Raw genomic sequence first — 26783 nt, 5'->3', positions numbered from 1 at the left:
ATTTCATATTTAATGACCTAATATTAAAATTCCCGAAGCTTCCCCTGCACTGCTCCCTGAGGGTGCGTGGTCCACAGTCGGTCTGCTATGAGCCCCACGGACAGGTGACTCACAAAGGACCCTCTCTGAGCTCCAGACCTATGTCTCTAATGGCGTAGAGTCTTCAAAGGCCCCTCGAACTCAGCATGTCCCAGAGCAAACCTGTGACTCTTACTCCACCCCCCACCTGCAGTCTACCTTCCCTCATTCAGGTACTTGAGCTGGAAACTTCTCAGCACTCCCCCTTCCTTCCCATATTTCCCACCCTCCACCTACCACCAAGTCCTGTTGGTTTTACCTCCTAAATACCTAGACAATCCATCACCCCTGTCCCTCTGCTGTCAACCCCTCCTCTCCCACCTGGGCCACCCCATTACCTTTTACCTGGTGACCCACCTGGGCCCCTGAGCCCTCCAATCCTTTTCCCACCCTGAGCTTTAAGATCTTTGCAAAATACGAATAAGATTTCCGTCACCCCCTCCCCTACATAAAACCTTTCCAGGCTTCTCCTTGCTGTCAGCATATGACAACTGCCCGGAGGCCCCACCTGGGCCCACCACACCTCCTCTTCTCCGGCCTCTGCTCTCCAGTGCTGACCCCTCTATCTGGAACCCGCTGCTCTCTCCACTCAGCCTTTACTGTGCCTCTCAAGTGTCCTTCCTCAAGTAACCCTCAGCCCCCTAAGGGGGTCAAATACCCCATTACAAACTTCCCCAGAGCCTGGTGCCTCCGCTCTGTAGCATTCCTGGGGCTGTAATGCCACCACAGGCTGTGTGATTATTTGATCTGGCATTGTGTGACTCAGCCCCCTCACTTCTACCCCAGGGCCTTGGCACTTGCTCTTCCCTGTGCCTGGCATGACCTTCCCCCCCTAGTGTCACCATGGCTGGCCCCCTTGCCTCCTCCAAGTCCTTAAGGCACCTTCCAGGTGAGGCCTCATCAATGACCCCATTGAAAACTGCAACAGCACCGCCCCTCGAGCCCACACCCCCTCCCTGGGGAGCGCTGTCTCCTGGCCTGCTGTTAGATTTCTTTTATGTCTTGTCTGATGTGTCCCCCTCTCTCTAACATGCCACCCCACAGGGGCAAGAACCTCGTCTTGTTCACTGCTGTGTCCTCAGTGCCCGGCGCAGGGCGTGCCCCGATGGGTTTGTTAACTGACTAAGTGATCGCAGGGTAGGACGCCCGGGCAGGCCAGCCGTGGGCACCGCGCCCGGCGCACTCCATGCAGCGCTCGTTTATAAATGACAAGAGGACGTGCACTTCTTTTAAGACCAGAAGAACCCGGGCCAAGGAAGATGCGTTAATCGCGACATCGGCGACCCCCCCCCGGGGCGAGGCAGCGCGAGAGCGACCGGCGCGGGGCGGCGCCGCTTTAAGGCCGCGCGGGGCGGGCGGGGGCTGCGGGCGTGACGTCACGGCCCCGCCCGCGGGGAGCAGCCGCAGCCGCAGCGCGGGCCGGGGGCGGCCGGGCGGGGACCGAGCTGCGCCCGGCGGCGGGACCCGGCCTGCGGAAGGGATGCCCCGCGTCGCCACCCTCAGGTACCCGCACTGCGCGTCCGCCCGCCCCGGCCTTGCCCCCGGGGTGCCCGGAGTGCCAGGATGGGGGCTCCAGGGCGGCACGAGACCTTTGTTCTTCTGGGAAGTCACATTAATTGACCGTAAATGGAGCCCCTGTGTCGCCTCCCGGGTGCAGAGCCCCCAGGCCCAGGCGAGGGTAGCATTCCGGTGACAGATTTTCCCATCCTTTGGCAAGGAGACAGAAACACCCGAATGCACCCCCGGCGTGCCGTGGCTTGTTGACGCTGGAGGCCTGTCCCCAGTCACCTGGGCAGGTGTCATCAGCTTCCGGTTCACCTTCTGCCCCAGGCCGAACCCTGTTGGTGGCCAGGGGCCCTTGGACAACCTCTGTCAGCATCCCAGGATGGCTTAGGAAGAGGCCAAGGATTCCTGCTTGAGCCAAGGGTAACATGGCAAGGTGGAAACAAGAGGCTTACAAGCAATTCGGTTAATTCCTCCCTCCACAATAAATGACTTCTCAAATTGTTTCTGGGCTACCATGATGTTTATGCTTGGCAGCTTGTATAGGGAAGTGGAGTCAGGTGCTGAGGAAACCCAGTTCAGTGTGTGCTTGGCCAGGGCTTTAGGGGAGAGTTGGCCTCAGGTGGGGCCGAATTGTGGAAGACAGGAAGCGAGAAACAGCCACAGTAACGAGCTTGCTGGATACATCCTCCCAAGTCCTTGGGGCCTTTAGTGGCCTGGGAGGACTTCCTTGAAGTAGTCACTTTGAGAATCCGTGGAAGGAGGGGTGGCCCTGAGTGACCCCATAGTGCAAATCTGTTGTCACATAGAGGAGAAAGAGATGAGGAAACAATTTTGGCTCACAGTAGGAGAATTTTAAGCATTCAAATTACATGGACATTGTTTATTTTTATTAATCATTTGCAGCTTAAATTTCCCATAACACAGTTTGAGGGATCAGTATTCTGAAAGCACTGAGGGCCCTGAGTGTCACCTCTGGGGGTCCAGGGACGTGTCTGCATTTTCTTTTGACTCAGTAAGATGGTCATAGAATGCGAAACAGATAAAGGTCTGTTGGATATTTGTATTAGTGCGTTAAAATTCTGTCATCATTTTAAATTTCACTTTCACTCATTTTTTATAATATTCAGAAATGAATTTTTAAAATTCTTTTTAGAATAAACTTTCATGAATAGCTTTTAAGAAATGTATTCTTTAATAAAAACAGTGATACTGATCCCTAACTTTGCAGGTGCGCCCTTAGCGAAGCCTTTTCAAGGTCAGGTTTAATTCTGGTGCAGATGGCAGAGAGGGCGGGGCAGGGTGTGAGGGTCTCACTGCCCTAGGACAGGCTGCAGGCGCTGGCAGGAGGTGATGGTGCGGTTGTCCTGTTGCAGGAGGTGAGACCTGGACCATCTACACAGTCCATGTGAAGGAGGGTCCGAAAGGCTGCCCTTTTCAAAAATATACTTCTGCCATATGCTGTTTAAAGCTGAAACTTCTCCAAACTGGGCCTACGGTTCTTAATTTCAAAACTAAAGGGAAGGTCTCTAATGCACGTGCACTTATGTTCACGTTCGGGGTAAAGTGCTGCTGGGAAGAGGGCGAGGCGTGTGCCTGAGGCGGGAGGGCCCGGTGGAGAGGGGGAAGGGAGCCGGCCACGGCGTGTGAACGCAGGGTGTGGCCTGCAGGTGGCGTCAGGTCAAGCTCTCCAGCTCACCTGTGCCAGCTCTCGCCTCTGACCCTAAGGAGACGGTGGTACCATGCGGTTGGAACGGGCACTCCGTTTCTGTGCCTTCAGTGAACCGAGCTCAGGGAGTTGGAGCAGCTACCGGGGTTTCTGGAAGGGGGAGCAGCCCATCGGCAGGTCTTACGGTGCGGAAGCGCCTGGGCTGGACCGATGAGGAACATAAACAAGCTTAGTCTTCTAAAAATGTCAATCTCGACTTAATCTTCATCAATGTATTATATTTCAAATGAAGTATTACTTGTCTGCATAGTTCTTGGGTCTGTTCTCATCTTACAGGAGAGCATGGCTTTTTCTAAGGCCACGAAATAAGCCATTGATAGACGTGACAGGAGACTGAGTCTCTGTGTGGCTCCCTTGCTCTATTACCGCAGAATAAGATGCGTCTCTTAGCAGGTGTTCAAGGCCCTTCAGCATGAGCTAAGGCCTTGCCGATGGCTCCCTCTCTCGCCACAGCCGCGTGCGGTCACTCTTGCCCATCTCTCTACACGATGGGTCCCTCCGCCTAGAACACCTTTCCTCCACTTTTCCACCTGACGCGAGGGCAAGAACTGTGTCATTCTTTTATTTCTGTGACCTCAGGGTCTTGGTACTCAATACTCAGCCGAATGGGAGGGTGGGTGGGTGGGACGAGAAGATGGGTAGATGAGTGGATGGAAAGACAGGGAGGTGGACGTGTCCCTGGGTGGTGGGATGGGTGGGTGAGTAGATGGATGGATGGGGTGGACGGAGGCAGGGAGGGTGGGTCACGGGGTTACCGCAGCGTTCTGAATCCTGCTAGGGTGTCTCTAGACCCAATCGTTTTCACCATCATGTCTTCTGAAGAGAAGGAAGACAGTCCCCGAGTGGGCGGGGTGGTGGAGGGGTTTGGGATACAAATCTGGAGTGAGGGATCTCAGAATGATCCATAGAGAGGGTCCCAGCTAGGGACAGTGTGCTGGAAAGTGGGGTGGTGAGTTAATGTCAGAAATAAGGGCTTGATTTCTGAAGTTAAACTCATTTTGAAGGAAAGTTTATAATATTTATCTTGGAAAATGACATCATCGCCAGGAAACCCGTCCATGTTGGGGATTTGCCCCGGTTTAGGGGCCGCCTTCTCAGGAAGGGCTTCGGAGGAAATAGAGTCGCTTGCTGTCGTGCGAGGCGGGTGTGGTGGGCCGCGACAGGGAGTTCAGGGAGAGTCCTGGAACCCCCGGGTTGTGTTTGTGTCTGTCTCTTTCCCTCTGATCTCAGGGGCTCTCCTCTTCCTGTGCTTAGGGAAACGGACGTGGGCTAAACACACGAGTCAACCTATTAGAATCGATTCCTTTAATAGTCATCATCGAGATTAATTCCAAACACTGCCCAGGAGCAGGTGTCTGAGCGGCACAGATGGCAACCCTGGCGGGGCAGGGGCAGAGCAGGAGGGCGGTGGGGGGAAGTCTGTGAAGGCCTCAGACTTGCTCCTTCCCTACCGAGGTCATGGGTGTTGTGACAATGGCTCAAACGTAGGAGTGGAGGATGGGGGGAACCTATCACCCCTCCCCAGTTCTTTCTATCCCCCCACTGTTTTCCTAAACTATATCTCTTGTTTTTGCGTTGTCTGTGACAGTCCAGGGTTCAGAGTCTGGTTTAGTTCTTTAGAGAGACCCTTTGCAAATGCCGTGAAAGTCTCAGTTCTCCTGACGGCTGGAAGTTCCCTCGTCCAGTTGAGGCTGAGAGGAAAGGGTTGTGCGAGGCCCTTCAGCCGCTCCTGGGAGGGTCCCTCTGGCCTCCCACGGGGGAGGAAATACGGGAACTGGGGAGGGGCTGTGACTCTCCTGCCGTCCCCTCAGCAGGGGGGAGCGCTCAGGATGCTCGTGGGTGGTCCCTGTCCCATGCCCCGTCCCCCTCCTGTCCGGTCCCCTAGGAGCTTCAGGGAAGGGCAAAATTAGCCGTGGAAATGGGCCGCAGGTCCTAAAATAGCCTGGCGTCCTCGGGGCCTGAGAGTAGCCACTGGGCTGCTCTCACTTGTTTGTGTGGCCGTCCTGACAGAGCCCCTGTGTGGGGATGGTCCCTTTGAGGTCTACTGCAGGGCCCTGTAGGACTGCGGGTCCCCTCTCTGAGCAGGGAGCGCCAACGGCTTTGGTCTCCGTGGGCAGATGAGCCACATGGATGGGAAAATGAGGCCAAGTGACATCATCCATGCAGTAGGCTCTACTTTTGGGGGGATGGTGTTTGTCTCTGAATTCCCCACTATGGACCCAACTTTTCCCATATGAAAAGGATGAGTGGATGGGGATGGGGGGACACATGGAAAATTAACTCTCACAGTGGGGGTCCCGGGTGAAAGTAACGGTGGGCCCTGCACGGGCTTTCCTCGCAGGGACACCCTGCAGCCCCACCTAGAATGATCCCCCCGGCGAGCAGCACCCCTCCGGGAGAGGCCGGCGTCCCCAGTGCGGCTCCTCAGGACTTCTGGAGGTCTCAGGTCTCCGCCTACTCGGGGTCCGTGACGCGGCACATCAGCCACCGGGCCAACAACTTCAAGCGCCACCCCAAGAGGAGAAAGTGCATTCGCCCCTCCCCGCCCCCGCCCCCCAACACCCCATGCCCCATCGAGCTGGTGGACTTTGAGGACCTGCACCCACAGAGGTCCTTCCGGGAGCTGCTCTTCAACGGCTGCATTCTGTTCGGCATCGAGTTCAGCTACGCCATGGAGACCGCGTACGTGACCCCGGTGCTCCTCCAGATGGGCCTGCCCGACCAGCTCTACAGCCTGGTGTGGTTCATCAGCCCCATCCTCGGTGAGCCCCAGCTCGGCCCCCATGCTGGATGGCCTCTGGAAACCTCCAGAAGCTTCCGGAAGCCTCAGTTGAAGCAGCTTGAGGGTCCTGAGGGGACAGGGAGGAGCAAGAGTTAAATTCCACTCGTCACTTGGGGCTGCGGGAAACAGGTGTGGCCCGTCACTGCCCGGGTTGTATGTAAGTCCCTTCATCTAAACCAGACACAGAGCAGGAGCTTAGCAAACCCCGGGTGTTACCGCCATCCTACGCCATTGTCATCGGGGGATCCAAGCAATAAAGCCCGGTGTGATTTGGATCTGGCAGGTCCCAGAATCTCTCGGATCCCCAAGGAAAGTCACGGCTGCTTAGTGCCTTGCAAGAGTCCAAAGTTGAAAATTTAAGGAATGCTGAGCAATTCTAGGGGCCTGTCTGTCTTTTGTTCCCTAGTGTAGGGTTTTGTCACTGACTCCGAATTTCAGCACCTTATTCTTTTGACACTTGGGGACGTCCGAGTGCAGGTGCTTGGGGACGTGAGGAGGCCGAGTATTGGTGTCCCGGCACTATGGGGACCCTGCGGTGACTGCTGCCCGCTCTGTTGCAGGGTTCCTGCTGCAGCCTCTGCTGGGTGCTTGGAGTGACCGATGTACCTCAAGGTTTGGAAGGAGACGCCCTTTCATTCTTGTCCTGGCTATAGGTCTGTCCTTTCGGCATGGAAATAAAATGGAGGAAAAAAAAAAAAGGCCCCATCTGCTGTTTTTGAAAGGAAAATCTAAAAGAGTGTGGACCAGAGCAGTCACCCGGACAGCCCCGAGCCCTCTGGCGTGGCGGCAGGAGCACCCTGCAACCCGCCTAGGGCTGTGGATCGCTATATTCCAGTGGGCTCTGCTTGAAGTTTAATTTCAATAAGTTCTTGGGTCCTAAAGATTTTAGACGAGCAGTGCACTGCTGGGGACAGAGCTGGGCTGCGTCTTCTGCGTGTGACTTTGTCTCCCTGTCTCCAGGGGCGCTGCTGGGCCTCTCGCTCTTGCTGAATGGCAGGGACATCGGGACAGCCCTGGCCGACACGGCCGGCAACCACAAGTGGGGCCTCCTGCTGACCGTGTGCGGGGTGGTGCTGATGGACTTCAGCGCAGACTCGGCCGACAACCCCAGCCACGCCTACATGATGGACGTGTGCGGCCCCGCGGACCAGGACAGAGGCCTGAACATCCACGCCCTCCTGGCGGGTGAGTCTCAGCCCCAGGCCGCGTCTGCGGAGCTGTGTGTTTCTGAGTGTACACGTGGAGGCCCTGCCTGGTTTAAAAAATAAGCTGATAAAATTCAAATATATGGATGAACGTTGAAGGGATAGAAAATATATATCTCAAACAGTATCTATCAACAATAATAGATATAATCAACAACAGTGTGTGTGTGTATGTGCGTGTGTATGTACATAAATAGAGGCATATTGATAAGTAGCTGATTCTCATTATTCGAGGTAGTCGTGTTCTACGAAGTCACCGCGGACGTGGAACTAGGGAACACGGACTCGATGCTCCTAGGAGAAGTACAGGGCTAGGTTCCCGCGAGCCTCTGGTCACAACATTTTCATCCACTGATCAGCACACAACTTTGTTTTATGGGTTTCTGCTTACAAACATCGTATTTCGTATGTACCGTGGACTCATTCACATTGAACCCGTGGGCCACAGCATGTAGCTCGAGCCTAAACAAAGCTTCTCTGACATCACGGCCTCCTTGAACTTAGGACACTAGACAGCACTTTAACACGGTGCTCGGGGGCCATTTTAAACCGTGAAACACCAGGAAAAAGCACAGAAATACAAAAAAGGTGGCACCAAGTGGACCACACAAAGACGCCTGTTTACAGTGTGAGAGTGGAAACAGCACAGCGGAGCCTTGTCGGGCCCCAGCTGGGACATGGTGGCCCCAGGAGGGTCAGGTTTCTGCTGCTCTGGGCGTGTCCTTGAGTGGTTGCAACAGCACCGTGGGTATCGGCTTTGGGGTTACACATCAATTGTATTACATAGTAAGGAGGTGAATTCACAAGTACAGAATCTGCAAATAATGAGGACAGAGTGTGTGCGTGTGTGTATACACACACGGCTATATACATGCACCTGCATATATGTACGTACATGACACATACATACACACGCCTGTGGCAAAACCTGAGAAACATTTCTATCAAAGTCAGGAACAAGGCAAGAATGCACTGACCCCACAGAGCCACTGCCAATCAGCCAGTGAGATGTCACCGCTGACTCTGTGGCTGTGTTTGGGAAACTTTAAGGGATTTCACTGCAAAATAGTGCGAGAATTCAGTGTGATGTCTGGTTATCAAAATGTTATGTACAAACTCAATACCTCTAACTGTCCTATATAAAACATTTACATCATTATGAAATAAAATAGAAGGAAAGAATCCCATTTAAAATAGCAATGGAAAAGATGTTTAACACACTAACTGCCATGTGAGTCGTATTTAACTCATGCTAGTTTTGAGCCCGGGGCCTCGTGAAGCATATGTAGCTCATACATCTCTTCACCTTGGGAGCCACAAGAGCTATTTTTCAAGTTGCATATAATTCATGCACAGAAAACAATAAAAATAACAAATTTTTCATTAAATTAAAAAGGATCACTTTGTTTTCAAAGTTTTTATTTTATTTTCATAATAAAACACTGTGGCCCCAAGGAAAAAAAAATTTTTTCTTGTGTGGCAGTCAATGTGTTAAAAATCAAAGGAAAGCCAGGCTGGGACAATGGCTCATGCCTGTAATCCCAGCACTCTGGGAGGCCAATGCCGGAGGGAGGATTGCTTGCAGTCAGGAGTTTGAGACCAGCCTGGGCAACATAGTGACACCCCATCCCTACAAAAAATTTTTTTAAAAGTAGCCAGGTGTGATGGCACACACCTGTAGTCCCAGCTACTCAGGAAGCTGAGGTAGGAGGGTCGCTTGAGCCCAGGAGTTGGAGGTTGCTGTGAGCTATGATGATGCCACTGCATTCTAGCCTGGTCAAGAGAGCAAGGCCTGTCTCAAAAAAAAAAAAAAAGAAAGAAAATCCAGGGAAAGGCTTAACAAGACACGTGCCGGAGCCGTGAAGAGGTTGGGTTGCCTGGTGGTTGGAGGCTCAGACTCTGGGATCTGAAAGCCTGAGTTGGTTCTGGGCTTTTCCTCCTGTTAATTCTAGGGCGCTGGGCAAATGGGTGTGGCTTGTGTCTCTGTTTCCACACGTGTGCTGACGTGTGTGCCGATGCCTGCTGACACGTGTGTACTGACATGTGTGCTGATGTGTGTGCTGACATGGGCCAAGGGGACTTCTGAAGGGGCCTCGCGGGGCCAGCGCTGGGTTTGGAGGGCAGGAGCAGGGGCTCCGGTTTCGACCTTATGTTCGTCTGTGTTGTTTCTTGCCTGTGAGAGTGCGTCACTTTGATCATTTAAAAAAATTAGTTAATAAGGTTCATCTGGAATCCAACCTTGGTTAAGGGTCACAAAACAGCAGAAGGGACAGGGGGACCAATTAGGACCATGAGCTTGTGAAGAAGAGAATGATGAAATGCCCAAGGGGACAGGGCGACTGGCCAGTCTGGGAGGAGGAGGCAGAGCGGGGAGGAGACCGCGGCTTTCAAGGGGACGTGGGCCGAAGTCTCAAGGCCAGTCTGGGGCACAGGAAGGGAGTTCCACGGTGGGACCAGGACACAGTTCCACCGTGGTCACGTCACTCCGTGGGCATGTGTGGAACGTTGAGCCGGGTGTGCCCGAAGCCCAGGCCTGTCGGTAGAAGTTATTATTTCAAAGGTAAACTCCCAACGTGGCCAGTTCTCCCCAAACCAAAAGTCACATGCTGGTTACACGCAGGTTCCTCCTCACGAGCAGGTGTCAACCGAGAGGACGCGCCTCTGCGCGGTACGCTGGCTTAAAGTATGGCCGAACCCCAATAAAACAGGCTAAAATACGGGCTCCATGACGCAGCAGAGAAGGACTGGGCGTCGGGGTTTTGGGGTGCCCGGGCATCGGGGTGCTGGGGCTGGCGGGGTGGAGCCATCGCGGGCTCCCCGGCCCCTGGGCGCACAAGGCCGGGCTGGAGGGACGCCCTTCGGAGGTCCGTCTGCTGCCCCTGCCCGGGGGCTGCTTGTGGCTCTGCGCTGGGGGGTGAGAAGGTGGCGGGAACAGCAGACACCGTGGAATTCCTGTCTCCCCTCCCTGTTTCCCGGTGGCTCACGGATCCAGAGGGCTGCCCGCCGGGGTGGGGCCAGGACCCGTCCTCAGTTACCACATGGGGCGACTCCCCTAGTGCTGGTCACACGCGAGGACGGCGTCAAGTGAACACCTGTGTACGTGCATGCGGCTGTCTGTGGGTTAGAGATGGACTCTTGCTGTGTCCCTGACGCTAGAGGGGACTCCACGGGAAGATGGGACCCAGTGTAAACATTCACCTCAGTGTCCCTAGAAGGTGATGTAAAAGGTGGAACGAAGTGTGGGCAGGTGCTCCTTCTGCCTGCACCGGAGCCGCGCCCCAGGGTTAGCGCCAGGAGAGGGCCGGGCGGGTGGCCGTGGAGGGCAGGAGAGGGGACGTCCCCGAGGGCCTGCCTGGGAGTCCTGTCCCCACGTTTCCTGGAGTTCAGGTGGGACAGAGCCTACCTCCAGATCCTTGGGATGCACTTGCTACTTTAACGTCCTCCTGGGCAGTGAGCCACCCTCCCTTAGGGGGTGGACGGACAGAGGGGACTGAAATCCTGTTTCTCTCCCCAGGTCTCGGAGGAGGGTTCGGGTACGTGGTCGGGGGAATCCACTGGGATAAAACCGGCTTTGGAAGAGCCCTGGGCGGGCAGCTGCGCGTCATTTACATCTTCACCGCGGTCACCCTGAGTGTCACCACCGTCCTGACGCTGATCAGCATCCCCGAGAGGCCCCTGCGGCCGCTGGGCCAGAAGAGGACGGCCATGAAGAGCCCCAGCCTGCCGCTGCCGCCGTCCCCGCCTGTCCTGTTCGAGGAGGGCGCCAGTGCCACCCTCCCCTGCCACACGGCCACCAGCTTCTCCAGCCCCATCTCCCCGCTCAGCCCCCTCACGCCCAAGTACGGCAGCTTCATCAGCAGGGACAGCTCCCTGACGGGCATCAACGAGTTCGCCTCGTCCTTCGGCACCTCCAACATAGACAGCGTCCTCATCGACTGCTTCACGGGGGGCCACGACAGCTGCCTGGGCCTCCCCGGCAGCCTCCCCCAGCAGGCCCTGAGCGTCAGCTTCCCCCGGGCCCCCGACAGCTTCCACCGCCAGGACCGTGGGCTTCCAGAGAGGAGGGAGGGCGCCCTGACCTCCACCTCCGACGGAGAGGTTTTGCGGGTGGGCTCCTTGGACACCTCCAAGCCAAGGTCGTCGGGGATTCTGAAGAGACCCCAGACCTTGGCCATCCCGGATGCGGCCGGAGGAGGGGGTCCCGAGACCAGCAGGAGGAGGAACGTGACCTTCAGTCAACAGGTAAAAGCGGATGTCCGGGGCCTGAGGCTCGGAGGGCAGTGTGCGGGAGTCCCCTGGTCAGTTAGACCAGCGGTCCCCAACCTTTGTGGCATCAGAGACCGGTTTCATGGAAGACAATGATTCCATGGACCGGGGGTTGGAGGGGGGCTGGTTTTGGGATGACTCAAGCACATCACATTTATTGTGCAGTCAGACCTCTCTGCTAATGATGATCTGTATTTGCAGCCGCTCCCCAGTGCTAGCATCACCGCCTCAGCTCCACCCAGACCATCAGACATTGGATTCCCATAAGGAGCCGCAGCCTAGATCCCTCCATGCGAGGTTTACAGCAGGGTTCGCGCTCCCATGAGAATCTGATGTCCCCGTTGATCTGACAGGAGCCGGAGCTCAGGCCTGACGTGAGCCATGGCGGTGTTGGTCTGTGGCCTGGGGGTTGGGGACCGCAGAGTCGGACGACAAAGGCAGGGCCGACCTGGAAGGAGTTCCCGGCCCGCCACAGATGTGATCTGAAGGGCTCTGACCCAACCAGACAAGCCCCAGAGACGCCCACTTCTTCACTTGCACGTTGGGAACCGATTCTCGGCCTGGCGCAGGGCCACCCGTGGGCAGGCGAGTGCAGGGCGCCTGCTGGGTGTTGGTCAGGCGGTCAGGGACCCGTCACCCGGCCAGGAGTTACAGGGAAGATTCTTTTGAACACTGTTACGTTTGCCCAGAGGTGATTCAGGCCAGGCCCGTCCCTCCGGCAAGTGTTACATGCGTCGCGTGCGTCCCGCTTGTGCCTAGTGGTTCCCCTCAGCGTCCAGGCTGCAGCCTGTGCTGGCCGCCGTGTGAACCTGGGGCCAACACATCTCAGTCTTCCTGGAAGACAAAAGCAACACGTAAGCCTTTCAGACATTTCTGTGACCTCCCTCGCGCCTTCAGCCATCGTCTGTCCTGGCGTCTAACGTTGGCTACGCCCAGAGGTTGTCAAAACTCCGGTTCTCAGGGGCTGTGGCATCTTCTGCGAAGGCAGACAACCTTCCGGAAGGCGTTTGAGTTGCATTTTGTACACGCTGGATTGGCTGTAAGCCACCACCGATACGTGGGTTCTGCCAGCGTTTGGAATCCGTGGTCTTGAGGGGACCACCTTAAGCGAAAGGAGGATTACTCTCCTGTTTAAGTGGCGGTACTCAGGGTGCGCTGCAGGAGAGATCCCTTCGGTAAGACCCTGGGGTTCCGTGAGCCTGACCTGCCCAGGTCCCTCCGGGGAGGCGGCTCTAAAGGTGGACTAGAGACGCAGCCCAGGGACACTGCTCGGGCCACAGCCCTGCCTGACCCTGTCCGGGTCCACATGGGACCGGGACAAATGGGTCCTCATTAGGTGCCTTCCCCAGGGAGCCCCATGTCCCTTCCCTGTGCCTGGGCAGGTGTCCCCGATTAGCCGGGGGATGACGGGACACGTGTCTTGAGGAGGCTGTTTGATTCCCCCTTAAGCACGACGGTGCATCTCGTGCACGTGGCTCTGGTGTGCTACGGCCAGCAGTCCTCGTGCCACCGCACGGTCACCTAGGCTTGGTTGTCGTCTCATCCTGAGGAAGGACGCTGCCAAGGTGTGTCCTAGTCCTTGCGGGGAAGTGTACCGAGGCTTCCCGGGGGCAGGGTCGAGGGCGTCACACACATGCACGTCTGCAAAGGGTCTGAAGAACCGAAAATCGCTGGGTGTCAGGAAAGCCCGTTGTGCAATGAGGGAGGCGCTCTGGTGGCCCAGTCAAGGGTGTCCTTACCCCGTTTCCGACGAGTGAGTGATCCGGCCTTTTGCCCACACTGCAGCATCCTGTCCCGTTTTATAAAATTCAAACTGGCCTCTAGATACGGTGCTTTAGGTATGGTTGAAAAATTTCCATTTTAATGCTTTTCCCCCCCATTTCCATCTCCAGATAGTGTAGTTTCTGCATCAGTTCTTTGAGGCAAGTAAAAATCACGTGCTAAATGTAAACACATCCGGGCTCGAGCGGGTTCAGAGGTGCAATGTTAGCATCTGCCCCGGCGGGCACCCGGCTCTGCCATCGCGGGTGCGCGGGGGTCTGGCGCTATGGGTGCTGCCGCCTGCCCACCCGGAAAGTCCCGGCGCTGCCAGCACCACACGCCCCTGCGGGGCCAGAGCAGCGTCTCTTTCTTCGCAAAACCTCTCGGGTCCAGAGTGATCAGGTTTCCTGACTGAGGTCTGCACCCCAAACCTTCTCGTCCCGGGAGTTTGCAAACCTGGCCAGCAAGTGAATTTGTCCGTGGGAGACTGTTCATGAGCCCCAGGGAGGAATCCAGCCCCCCTCGGTCCAGCCTCCATCCTGTTGACAACGGGGGTGTCTTGGACCCTGGGGAGCCCCTTATGAGGCCCGAGGTGCACGTGTGGACAGGGCCGCCCTGTCCTCTCTGTCCACCTGTCCAGGGAGAAGATGAACAGAGGAGCCCAGTCGCCTTGAAATGAGTCTTCCGCAGCCTTCCGTTATGGAAAGGAAGGGCCTGTGCAATGTCTGGATTTGAACTGACCCATACTTCTACTATTTCAAATTTATTTTGCATTTTTGCAAGGATTGTCACCCGCCCTGTGGCACAGATCTTGCATCCTGTGGCCAAACCGTGGGCACTCCCGGAACGAAATTCTATCCTTAGCTGCTCGCGGGTCTCAGGAGGGCCGACCTTCAGTTGTGCCTCTCGTGCGAGGCTGGCGTCTGGGGCTCAGTTAACACCGTCGAACGCGAGCACAGACCTTCCCGTTCTCCGTGTGTCGCGGCTCTGCAAGTGTGTGCCCTTCCTCGGCACAGCAGAGCGCGCTTCCCTGTGGTGGGGTCGGGGGCTCTGACGCGAGGCTTTCTGTCCAGGTCGCGAATATCCTGCTCAACGGCGTGAAGTACGAGAGCGAGCTGACGGGCGCCAGCGAGCGGGCGGAGCAGCCCCTGTCCGTGCGGCGCCTCTGTGCCACCATCTGCAACATGCCCACGGCGCTGCGCAACCTGTGCGTCAACCACTTCCTGGGTGAGCTCTTGGCAAAGCCTCCCCGTGGGGCCCGGGCCCTGCTGCGTGATGGGGACGGGGCCACCTGTCCCAGGGTTCTCACCCCGTGGGCCTCCCAGGACAACACCGAGGGCAGGCGTGGTGCAGGGGCCTCTCCGGGCAGCCCCACATGGAGCCAGGTGTCATGGTTGAGAGGCACACGGCCTCCCCCGGGCCCAAACCCGCACTCCGCACAGCCCTCCGGACAACTCCCCGGTGAGCGACGGGCCCCCTTCCCCACTGCGCCTTGCTCTGCCGTAGAGCACAGACCTTCGCGCCTGCCCGCGCGTGTTGCTGTGCGTAAGTCACACGGCTCGGCACACAAATGACTGTCGAAAAGCCCCAACTTACATTTCCGTCCATTTGGTGTCCCTTCGCTGTTGTGTTGTTGAACATCTGAGGACGATGAAGAATCTGATAGTCTAGGGCTCTGACACAGTGCGGGGCGTACATCAACAGGACCTCACAGAAGGCAGTTTGGCGACAGGCAAGGACCTTTAAAATGGTCGTGGTCTCACTCGGGGTTCCAGGCAAGCCCCTGAGCAGAGACGTATCAGGAATGCACGTGCAGAGTTCGTACCACAATGTGGTTTACGGGGATGGGGGATGTCTGTGTGCGACAGTAGGGGAGGGGTTTACTATATTATGGTGCATCCACATCGTGAGCTGTTTTGCTGTTGTTAAAATGAGTCTGTAACCCCACCTTCCTCTACCAGCGAAGGGTGGCTCAGAGGTCGGAGGAACGGAGCTCTGAAGTCTTACTGGTAATGACACCCACTGGGTCTATAGCAACCTTGGCTCCTCCTAGTATGTTTCTCCCAATTGAATCGCCCCCACCCCCGGCAGCTGGAGCACCACCGGCGTTGTCTCGCCTCGTGTTTATAGAAATATGTTTACTTAAAAGACTCAGGGGAAACCTACACGGTTTGACCAGAGGTTGTCTCTGGTGGGGGAGCTATAGGTAATTTCTTCTTCAATTTTTGAATCTCTGAAAGCGACCTGTCCCTCTGATAATCAGTAAAACCACGTTGCTTAAAGAAAGGGCACCCGCAGTGACCGACCCCTTTCTCCCCTGCAGGGTGGCTCTCGTTCGAGGGGATGTTGCTCTTCTACACGGACTTCATGGGCGAGGTGGTGTTTCAGGGGGACCCCAAGGCCCCGCACACGTCGGAGGAGTATCAGAAGTACAACAGCGGCGTGACCATGGGCTGCTGGGGCATGTGCATCTACGCCTTCAGCGCCGCCTTCTACTCAGGTGCCAGCGACCCCGGCGCACGCCGTCCCTGCTTGGTGGCGGTGGCCTTTGGTTGGGTCACTGGAGGGTGTTGAGTTCAGGAGGGCTGTGTCTTCACAGCCACAAAACCCCAAGGTGGGGGCGGGGCCCTGCTGACCGCACTGCCCTGGGCCTGGGGGAGACCGAGCTTGAGGGTGTCAGGGGACAGCCTGGGGGTGGCCTGGGAAGCTGAGTCCCCAGAGGCCACGGGGCCGAGCGCTGACCCTCTGTCTGGCCTGCAGCCATCCTGGAGAAGCTGGAGGAGTTCCTGAGCGTCCGCACGCTCTACTTCATCGCCTATCTCGCCTTCGGCCTGGGCACGGGGCTTGCCACCCTCTCCAGGAACCTCTACGTGGTCCTGTCGCTCTGTGTGACCTACGGGGTTTTGTTCTCCACGCTGTGCACCCTGCCCTACTCGCTGCTCTGCGACTACTACCAGAGCAAGAAGGTGAGTGCTGCCCTGCTCCTGGCTTCAGGCCGCTCCTCGGAGAAACCACGCCCGAGAAATGTGCCCCGGGACGGCCACACGGTCTCGGGGACGGCCACACGGTCTCAGGGCCACCCCGCTTCCACCCGCACCCCGTCAGGCCTGGTCACACAGGTCCCAGCAGTCCAGGGCCGGGCTTAGGGGGAGGCCAGTGAGGCACAAAATACGCAGCAGTCAAGAATTGTTTAATACTCACGCTAAGGGTTTATTACAGAAAAGGGACACAGATTAAAATCACCCGAGGGAGGAAGCGCACAGGCCACAGTCCAGGGAAAGCAGCAGACAGAAGCTCCTGTTACCTCCTCACGGGGTCGGGATGCATTGGCCTCCAGGCGTCAGTGCGTGACGATGGGACAGAGAACTGCCAACCATGGACCCCAGGCTCCAATTTTCAGAGATTTCCGGGGGCTCCATTATGCGGTGTGACTGGTTGACTGACTATATAGTTGGTCACAGTGTCCAGATCGACTGATACTCAATGACCAAAACTCCCGCCCCAGGTCAAAGAGTTGGTCACTCTGGCAGGACCAGTCTTTTCCGAGACCACACGGGTGTGGCCGGCCCCTAAATCAGACCGTACGGCAGGACCCAAGGCCCCAGGCAGACAGGGACTCTGGTCAGATGCTGCGTTTCAGGCCCAGGGCAAAGGCCAGACCTCCCCGTGGACGAGGCCACGTGCCTCACCTTGCGGTGCTGCGGCTCCCGATTCTGCGACGTGCTCGGTTCCGAGGGGCAGGCGGTTCCCAGCACTTGACTCCTTTCCTTCCACCGCCCGCTGCCAAGCCACGCCTTTCCCTTTGCGTTCGCCTTCCCTCCCCTCCAGAAGCTTCCTCGTAGCCAGCTCTGCAGTTCCAGCTACTGGAGATGCGGGGCCGGGCTTGCTTGAGCCCAGGAGGTCAAGGCCGTGGTGCGCAGAGATCACGCCACTCCAGCCTGGAATAAGACTTGGTTGTCACAGTCCGTCCTTCCTGTTCCCTGGTCCCCCTCATGGCTGCCTGTCCTGCACCGGCTCCCACAGGGTGCGGCTAAGAGGGGATAAGGACATAGAGACTGTTAAACGCAGGGTCACTCGCACAAACCCACACAGCCACTCTGCTCTCAGGCGACAGACACAGTGACCACTCACATAGCAGTAAGACTTACCAGATGTCACCACAGTATTTTCAGAAATCTGAATTAATGGCAAAAATCCACAGTAAACAAAAAAATCCAAATTTTAAATAAAGGCAGGATCCGTAACAGTGTCGGCCCAGCCACACCGGAGTCCGAGGCAAAAGGAAAGCTGTGGAACGCTGGTCCTGCCTTTTAGAAAAATGCTGGTATTTTCCTCGGCACAGGTGTTCGTTTAACAGCTGTGCCGAGATATAATTCACCGCACAATAGAGTGTCATTCACCCGTGTCACTTGCACAAGTCGGGGGGTTTTACTGTAACCACAGGGTCATGCAGCCTTCACCGCAATCCATTTTAGAACATGTTTGTCACCCCAGAAAGAAGCCCTCAGCACACCCCCCCCCCCCCACCGTCCCCTTCCCCCTGGGCCGCGGTGGCGGGCCTGCTTTCCATCCCCATGGACTTGCTATCCCGGACGTGTCACGTAAACAGATTCTCACAACGTGTGGCCTTCCACGTCCGGCTTCCGTGACTCGGTGGTACGTTTCCAGCGCCTCGATCCTTCTTGTGGGCATGTGATGTTCCCACCGTGAACTTTCTGCGGCGACTTGGGAATGAAGCCAGCGTGTTAAATGTTGTTTGGATGACCAAGTTTCTTGTGCCCCCTTGAGTCTTGTGCCGCAGTTGCCCGCCAGGCCTGGCCCCGATTTGTTTCAAGGAGTTTGCAGTCCCTGGCGGGGTCACCAGACCCGAGTGAAAAGCAGTGTCGCCGGCCTGCCGGGGGCTGTGGGTGGGTGGAAGCCATGACGCGCTCTCAGCTCCGGCTCAGTCACACTAGATGGGCTGTGTCCCCTTGTCAGCTCCCTGGAGCCCCCTGCCTCCTTCACTGGGGTAAACGGATGTGCCAGTTTGTGGCAGAGGACTGCCCTTCCCCATGGGAGGGGACACAGAGGGCCGAGGGCCACTCTGACCAGATTCAGTCGGAGCTGATGGGAATCTGTGACCTGCAGAGTCCCCTAGATGCTCGTGTGTCCCCAGCCTCCACTGGGCGGTAGGTCCAGGGCTGAGCACAGTGCCCGAGGCCTGCACCCCAAAGACCACGTCTTCGCCACTGTCCCCTGGCAGGTGCGGTGGGTGGAAGCCTCCAGCTGGAGCCACAGGGACCTCTGGAAAAACGGGCAAAGGTCCGGGTGCTGTCCCTGTGACAGGGTGATTCAGGCGAGTGACAGGCCGCCCCTAACACGGGCGAGGAAGGGGCCGAGTGGAGCCCGGGGCAGCCGGCTGTGCAGATGTTTCCTCCCGGGTGAGAGGAAGGGGAGAGCGCCCCGCGGGGAACGTGTCCTGCGAGAGCCCAGCCCCCCGCCCCGTTAGTCACAGATGCTTTTCAGTGTCGTCATCTCTCCAGACACAAACATTATTAAACTCCTGGCTGGACTCCCTGTGCACGTCAGCGCTGGAAAATGTGAAGCTGCCATCAGTGGGCCACCCGGGCCTGCAGGACGCTCAGAGTTCGGTCACCTCGTCACCGGGGTCCCGCGTGGCGGGCCATGGTGGGTCTCACTGACACACGTCATCTTCTGCTCAGTTCGCAGGGTCCGGTGTGGATGGCACCCGGCGGGGCATGGGCATGGACATCTCCCTGCTGAGCTGCCAGTACTTCCTGGCCCAGATTCTGGTGTCCCTGGTCCTGGGGCCCCTGACCGCGGCTGTGGGCAGCGCCAACGGGGTGATGTACTTTTCCAGCCTCGTGTCCTTCCTCGGCTGCTTCTACTCCTCCCTGTTCGTCATTTATGAAATTCCCCCCGGTGACACCGCGGACGAGGAGCACCGGCCCCTCCTGCTGAATGTCTGACCTGCGGGAGCCTGGGCTCTGGCTGTGCCCTGCCTGGGGTCCGGAGCAGGCGGAGCCAGGAGAGACCAGAGGGCCTTGGTGGACAGGGGGACGGGCCTCCTGCTGGAATGTAAATATGTGATAAAATAATAAAGGACAGCAGCAAAGCCTACGGTTTCTAGGTGTGCCTCCTCTGAGGGGTAAGAGATCACCCGGGGACTGGGCTACTCTCTCCAGGGGGACTTGGCAGGGGGAGGTTTGTAAAAATCACTTATTGAAAGTAAAGGTGTAACCCGGTGCTTCCCAGCCAGGGGCCGTTTTGCCACACACCCCCTCCCCCTAGTAAGACATTCGGCAATGTCTGGAGATACTTTTGGTTGTCACAACTCAGGTGGGTGCTACCATCCAGGGATGCTGTAAACATCCCACAGGGCACAGCCCCCAGCAACAAAGAACCGTCAACCCCAGATGCCAACAGTGGTGAGGCAGAGAGAGCCTGGTCTAACCGGACCACACTCTGGGCATTGCATCCCAGGGTAGAGTCAGAGCATACAATTCTTTTGGGTCAGAAGGTATCATATCTGTTCATTCATTCATTCACTTATATTCTCTCATTCATCCACTCATCCACATGTCCACCCATCCACATGTACACTCATCCACCCATCCACTCATCCACATATCCACCCATCCACATATCTAGCCATCCACATATCCACCCGTCCACCAATCCACCATATATCCACATATCCACTCATCCACCCATCCATATATCCACCCATCCACATGTCCACCCATCCACCCATCTACATATCCACCCATCCACATGTACACTCATCCACTCATCCACCCATCCACTATATACCCACATATCCACTCATCCACCCATACACATATTTACCCATCCATATATCCACCCATCCACCCATCCACATATCTACCCATCCACTATATATCCACATATCCACTCATCCACCCATCCATATATCCACCCATCCACATATCTACCCATCCATATATCCACCCATCCACATATCTACCCATCCACTACATATCCACTCATCCACCCATCCACATATCCACCCATCCACTTTATATCCACATATCTACCCATCCACTATATATCCACCCATCCACATATCCACATATCCACTCATCCACATATCTACCCATCCACTACATATCCACTCATCCACATATCCATCCATTCACCCATTCATATATCCACCTATCCACATATCTACCCCTCCACTATATATCCACATATCTACCCATCCACTATATATCCACATATCCACTCATCCAGCCATCCACATATCCACTCATCCACCCATCCACACATCCACTCATCCACCCATCCACATATCCATCCGTCCACCCATTCATATATCCACATATCCACTCATCCACCCATCCACATATCCACCCATCCATCCATCCACATATCCACCCATCCACTCCTCTACCCATCCACATATCCACTCATCCACTCATCCACATATCCACCCATCCACATATCCACCCATCCACTCATCCACCCATCCACATATCCACCCATCCACATATCCACCCATTCACCACTCCACCACCCATCCACATATTCACTCATCCAACCCATCCTCATATCCACTCATCCACCCATCCACATATCCACTCACCCACCCATCCACATATCCACTCATCCACCCATCCATATGTCCACTCATCCACCCATCCACATATCCACCCATCCACATGTCCACCCATCTATGTATCCACCCATCTACATATCCACCCATCCACATGTACACTCATCCACCCATCCACTATATACCCACATATCCACTCATCCACCCATCCACACATCCACATATCTAGCCATCCATATATCCACCCATCCACATATCCAGCCATCCATATATCCACCCATCCACATATCTACCCATCCACCCATCCACATATCCACCCATCCACTATATACCCACATATCCATTCATCCACCCATCCACATATCCACATATCCAGCCATCCATATATCCACCCATCCACATATCTACCCATCCACCCATCCACATATCCACCCATCCACTACGTATCCACTCATCCACATATCCATCCATCCACCCATTCATATATCCACCCATCCACATATCTACCCATCCACTACATATCCACTCATCCACATATCCATCCATCCACCCATTCATATATCCACCCATCCACATATCTACCCATCCACTATATATCCACGTATCTACCCATCCACTATATATCCACATATCCACTCATCCACCCATCCACATATCCACCCATCCACATATCCACTCATCCACCCATCCACATATCCACACATCCACTCATCCACCTGTCCACCCATCCATATATCCACCCATCCACATATCTACCCATCCACTATATATCCACATATCCACTCATCCACCCATCCACATATCCACCCATCCGTCCATCTACATATCCACTCATCCACCCATCCACATAGCCACATAGCCACTCATCCACCCCTCCACATATCCACTCATCCACATATCCACCCATCCACCCATCCACTCATCCACCCATCCACATATCCACCCATCCACATATCTGCCCATTCACCACTCCACCACCCATCCACATATCCACATATCCAGTCATCCACCCATCCACATATCCACCCATCCACATATCCACTCATCCACCCATCCACATATCCACTCATCCACCCATCTACATATCCACCCATCCACATATCCACCCATCTACCCTTCCACATATCCATCTGTCCTACACTGGGCCTGGTTTTGCACAGACCTGTGCCTGCTGCCTTCCAGAGCCCATTTACAGACCTGGATGGTGAAGTTCAGACTTCTTGTGAGTGTGACAGTCCTTTGCCATGTGGCCTCTGATCATCTTCCATCACTTGACACCCCAAACTTGATGAGGCCCTTTCTTAGATGCCCCTGGGAGGCTCTGTTCCCTGTCCTGTGATTCCTGGCCACAAGAGCAGGGTCATGGCCGGGTCACGGTTGTACCTGGTACACTGGAACTGGGCCTGGCATGGGGTTGTGCAGCCCCAGTATCCTCAACGCATGGTCCTTATGTCTTGGGAACATATAAGACATCCCTGACCACAAGTCCAAAACAAACACCAGTGGTCCTGGGGCCCATTGCCAGCCTCAGGGAGAGTCTGGGGTTTATGGCAGTGTCCCATCCCCTTGCTGTGACCAGTTAGGGCCAGATTGGCAGAAAGACCATGGCCCTTTTCAGGACACTGTGGCTGCCTCCCCACCAGGGCCATAGCCTCCCCTAATCCTCTCCCTCAGTGCCATTGCCTGTTCCTGCCCTGGAAGCCAAGGTGGCCCCTATGGGGTCACCAGGGTCCAGGATCCCTGTCTGCTCCTGGCCCACTCTGGCCTCATGTCCATCCTCCCCTGCAGCTGGGCAGCTGTGAACGCAGGTCTGAGCCCATCCCTCCTCCCCAAACGCCTTCTGTGGCTCCTCACATCCTAAGGAACCAGGTGTAAATTCCTCACTCCCATCTGGGCCCAGGCACCTTCCAGAACCACCACCTGCCACATGTCACCAGCTTCCCGTACTGCAGCACTGGAGCCTCCCGGCCACAGACCCTCTGCCTGTGTTCAGCCTCTTCCTGCAGGCAAAGTCCACCTCTTCTCTGCCCATCAATTTCTGATTCCTCCATTTAGGTTTGTCTGAAACACCACCTCCTCCGTGCAGCCCATCCTGGTTGGCATCGGTGAGTCCTTTCCCTGTGCTGCATGTCATGTGGTTTCACCCTGAGTGGTTGTGACCTGAGGCAGGTGTGCAGGTGAAGCACAGGGCAACTCAACGGCTGCTCAGGCTGCACGGCCCCTTTGGGCCTCCTTGGACCCAAGCTCCTGTAGTCCCCCCACCCCCGCCCCCACCCCGCTTTTTCTGGAACTGCAGACTCACCCTCCCACATTTACACTGCTTAGGAGACTTTCAGATTTTCTAGAAAATGTGGTGCTGGATGGCTGTCCTCTGGCCGGGGCTGTTTTTGCCCAGAACTGGTCAAATCTGCAACAGATGGAGAGTAGGGAGGCTCCCTTGTACTCTTGGCTTGTTGAATCCTGGGCCCTCTTCCTAGAACTTTCTAAGTAAACAAAGACGGCCCTTCCACATGGGGATGGTGGGCGGAGCAGAGCTGCAGAATGCCCCTGACCTTCAGGTCTGTCCCCAGCAGGTGGCAGTGGCAGTAGACACAGGATCCCGGGACTCACTGAGAGCCGCATGTCGGAGGGTCGCTCTCCATGTAAACACCAAGCCATGAGGAGGAGGATGGGAACGGCGGTACACATCCCGCGTCGTCCTCCCGACCGTGCAGGGAGGGAGGTCTCCTTACCCCATTTTACAGACCTGGACCCTGAGACAAGCACACCAAGTCCCCGGCCTCGGTCACAACAGGGTCACGTGCTCATGGCTGGCAGGGCTGGGATTCGAACCTGGGGAATCTGACTCCAGGCCCTGTGCTGCTGAACACTCTTGGAGCAAAGGTTGAGCCTGCCCCGGTGCCGAGGGGCGGGCAGCTTCCTTCCGTGTCGCCTGACCCGTCGCCTGCCAGCCAGCCCCTGCCTCGCTTCCCGGCAGCTCAGCTCAGAGGGGGCTTCTCATCCCATTGCGAGGAAGGAGAGGGGAGAAAGCCACTTCTCAGGCCACTAAAAACAAAACAAACGAAACAAAACAAAAACCACAATCCGAAGCTACTGCAGGCTTTCCCCTTGGCAAACTTGAAAACTGGCTCCCTTCCTTTGGAGGCGACACCCCCTATCTGCCTGGGGGTGCCGTGGAAACTGCATGTCCGACAGGGAATTGACCGTGAGGTCACAGCCCTCACTGGGGTTGTCTCAATCCTCCTAGGCTGTTGGACTAAGCCTGGGCCGCCCGCTGGGATACAGGGTGCCGGCTGTGGCACCCCGGCACTCACGGGGTTGGGCTGCCGGCTGCCGAGGGAACACAGGTGGACACAAGAACAACTGCCTGGGTCCACCGAGCAGTGGGCTTCCGGGTGCTTCCACACTCAGAGTGTGCGCAGAGAGCACGCAGCGCGGGAGTGGGTTTGGGGCTCCCGAGGAGGGCACCCAAGGAGGGCAGCCCGCACGTCCTGGAGATGGGGCGCCTTTGAGGCGCACAAGGGCAGCAGGGCAGCAGCTGCTCACAGGAGACTTTTGGGGAGCCCAGGAGACAGTTACTGGAGACATGATTCTTGGAAATTATCCACTACTGAGATCCATCTTGGGATCCTCTTCCATTCAGGGAACGTTTACTGAGTGCCTACTGCATACAGCCCAGACACCAGGGGGATGCATCAGAGAACAGAGAGAAGGGACTTCCCATCCTTGTCCTAACACCTGCGCCTGGGCCCTGCCAGCCTGCCTGCAGCAATCTTCCCCGCCCCCCGCGCCCCTGCTCTGTTTCAGCTGCTTCTCTGCCCAGAATACCCTCCCTGCCTCTTTCTCTCTCAACAACCTACCTGGACACCTGCTCCAGGAAAAGAAAGGGAAGTACAAAATGCTTCTTGCCATCCCATGTGTCCCCTCCCTGGACCAATCACCTCAGGGTGCTTTGACTCACCCCTGCACCTGGGCCACAGGCGGCTGGGCCCGCTGGGCTTTGTGACTGCTGCCACCTGGTGGCCAGGACGGGCATGGACTCTGTTCCGACCAGCCACCAAGGCAGAGGAAACAAAGGCTTTAAAAAGCGCGATGGCCTCAGGAATCCTCTCTGGGCCAACTAAAAAGTGCCCCAAAGTCCTATTTTCAATCAGATTCACACCACAATGGGTATTCGTGCCCCAGGGGTTCACCAGAGGCAGGTCCACCCAGCTCCCCCATCTACAAATGGTGTCAACCAGGGCTGGGGCCAGCGGGGCTGTGGGATCCCTGAGGGCAGCACAGCCAGTCAGGGGTCAGCAAGGCAGGGGAGTCAGGTAGGGGCCCAGCGGGGGGCACCAGGCTCCCTGGGAAGCGGGGCCAGGCGCAACCTGGATGAGGCTGAAAGGTCTGTGTGGTCACTCACGCCTACACCCCAAGGGCACATTTACACAGGTAACGAGCAGCCTCCTGCTGCAGGGCCCAGCATTTAGCAAGTATTTAGGGAGCGAGCGAGTGCCTTCCGCACATAGAACTTGGTTCAGTAACAAGATGCCCAGGGTGGGGGCTCCGACTGTGCACACACACAGCCGTGTTGGGCGGGCGGGGACAGGGGTGGCACAGGGGTAGCTTCTGCAGCCTGGGGCCCTGGTAGGTCAAAAGGAAACAATTATATCACTCCTGGCCAAGACAGCCACTAGAGAAGCCACCTTGGGTTGGAGGAGCAGAGAACCAGGGCCCAGAACTTGGGCTGCCAGAGCTCCCTGGGCAGCTGGGACTTACAGAAAGGACCTTGGATACTGAGACCCCCAAAGGTCAGCAGCATGGTGCCCGAGAGAGAGAACCCATGAGGCATTCAAATCCCCAGGTGCTCCTGGGCCACCAGGGGGCCAAGTGCTCCACCCACGATGAAAACTGCAGCTCCTGCGGCGCCCCCCCCCCGCCAGGCCCTGCCTTCAGCCAGGTGCTCCAGGGACCCCAGGAACCCAGGAGGGGCTCGCTTTGCCGCACAGCCCGAGTCAGCCCTGCTGGACGGGCATGGCTGCGTCCACCAGCAGGCTCACCGGGCCGCTCTCCCAGAGAGGCCAAGGACCTCTCTGTCCTGCTGGCCTGTGACCTGCTCAGGGGTCCACTGCAGGACAGACACTTCCACTGCTCTTGAGGCCTGGCACCTTGGCCCCCCAGGTGTCTGGTTAAGTGGTTCTGTTCTGATTCCAAAGCTCTGAGTTCAGGAATGTACCCAGACCTTTCTGGTTAGCGAGGGGACGTTGGGGCCATAACTGAAGTCTGTATTCGTGCCCCCTTCGCACTATCCTGGGTCTCACCATGTGGTCAGCCCAAGGTGGTGACGGGCTCCTGGCTGAGATGGGGTCCACACCTGTCCCCTCCAGCTTCCACGCAGAAGGGCCCTGGCCCGCTCTCTTAAGCTCTTTGCACCCACAACCCCACGGCTCAGTGGTGCCGATACCTGAGGCCTGGAGGCTTGCAGCTCCCGTGTGAGGTCACTGCGGATCTCCGCGCGGTGCATCCCTGCCCTTCAGGTAAGTCACCCTCAGGTACCCAGGAGATCCCTTTCCTGGACTTACCAGGGACGTTCATCAACAAGGCAGCCACACACTCAGCCATGCTCCTAGGCTGTGCTGTGGCGCTGGGCCTTGCGCCAGGCTCTGCCAAGTGCCACTTTCTTAGCCCACCTGTGGCGCACCCAGAAGGGGCTGCTGAGCCACCAGGCCCCAGCCAAGGATCCGTCCTCGGGAACAAAGGGGCAGAGGGTGCACCAGGGCCAGTGCTGGACACCAGCAGCATTTACCTTCTCCCTGTCCTCCAGCACATGTCCAGTCAGCATGCCCGGCCCTCCCCGGAACGGCAGGGTGGCGACAATGGCCACAGTTGTCCATACCTGAG

General features: G+C 56.7%; 1 protein-coding gene and 1 long non-coding RNA gene across 3 annotated transcripts; one reads left to right on the top strand and one right to left on the bottom strand.

The window, feature by feature from the left end:
- The first annotated feature begins 1535 nt into the window (after positions 1-1535).
- On the top strand, positions 1536-19444 carry SLC45A1 (solute carrier family 45 member 1). Its single transcript, XM_045546232.1, has 9 exons — positions 1536-1581; positions 5652-6072; positions 6653-6745; positions 7053-7277; positions 10812-11539; positions 14398-14551; positions 15648-15824; positions 16085-16290; positions 19027-19444. Exons 2-9 carry the CDS (start codon positions 5676-5678, stop codon positions 19291-19293), a joined length of 2247 nt encoding a protein of 748 aa, XP_045402188.1. The 5' UTR covers positions 1536-1581; positions 5652-5675; the 3' UTR covers positions 19294-19444.
- Positions 16527-26705, bottom strand: LOC123634523. Of its 2 annotated transcripts, none has more exons than XR_006733941.1 (3): positions 26689-26705; positions 23203-23945; positions 16527-19392 (listed from the first exon to the last, which is right to left on the bottom strand). It is a non-coding gene; the product is annotated as an uncharacterized LOC123634523 (long non-coding RNA). The 2 variants fall into 2 exon arrangements; XR_006733940.1 differs by lacking the exon at positions 26689-26705 and having other exon boundaries at positions 16527-17354; positions 17473-19392; positions 23203-24827.
- Between the last annotated feature and the right edge of the window lie 78 nt (positions 26706-26783).

Source organism: Lemur catta, chromosome 3, assembly GCF_020740605.2.
Source record: "Lemur catta isolate mLemCat1 chromosome 3, mLemCat1.pri, whole genome shotgun sequence".
Lineage (NCBI taxonomy): Eukaryota > Metazoa > Chordata > Mammalia > Primates > Lemuridae > Lemur > Lemur catta.
This window is presented reverse-complemented; position numbering and strand designations above follow the sequence as displayed.

Bases quoted from the DNA above. Each gene is read 5' to 3' on its own strand.
- SLC45A1 (XM_045546232.1), top strand. From the start codon at position 5,676: ATGATCCCCCCGGCGAGCAGCACCCCTCCGGGAGAGGCCGGCGTCCCC. The intron at 6,073-6,652 runs GTGAGCCCCAGC...GCTCTGTTGCAG, and splicing joins GTTCATCAGCCCCATCCTCG to GGTTCCTGCTGCAGCCTCTG. The intron at 14,552-15,647 runs GTGAGCTCTTGG...TCTCCCCTGCAG, and splicing joins GTGCGTCAACCACTTCCTGG to GGTGGCTCTCGTTCGAGGGG.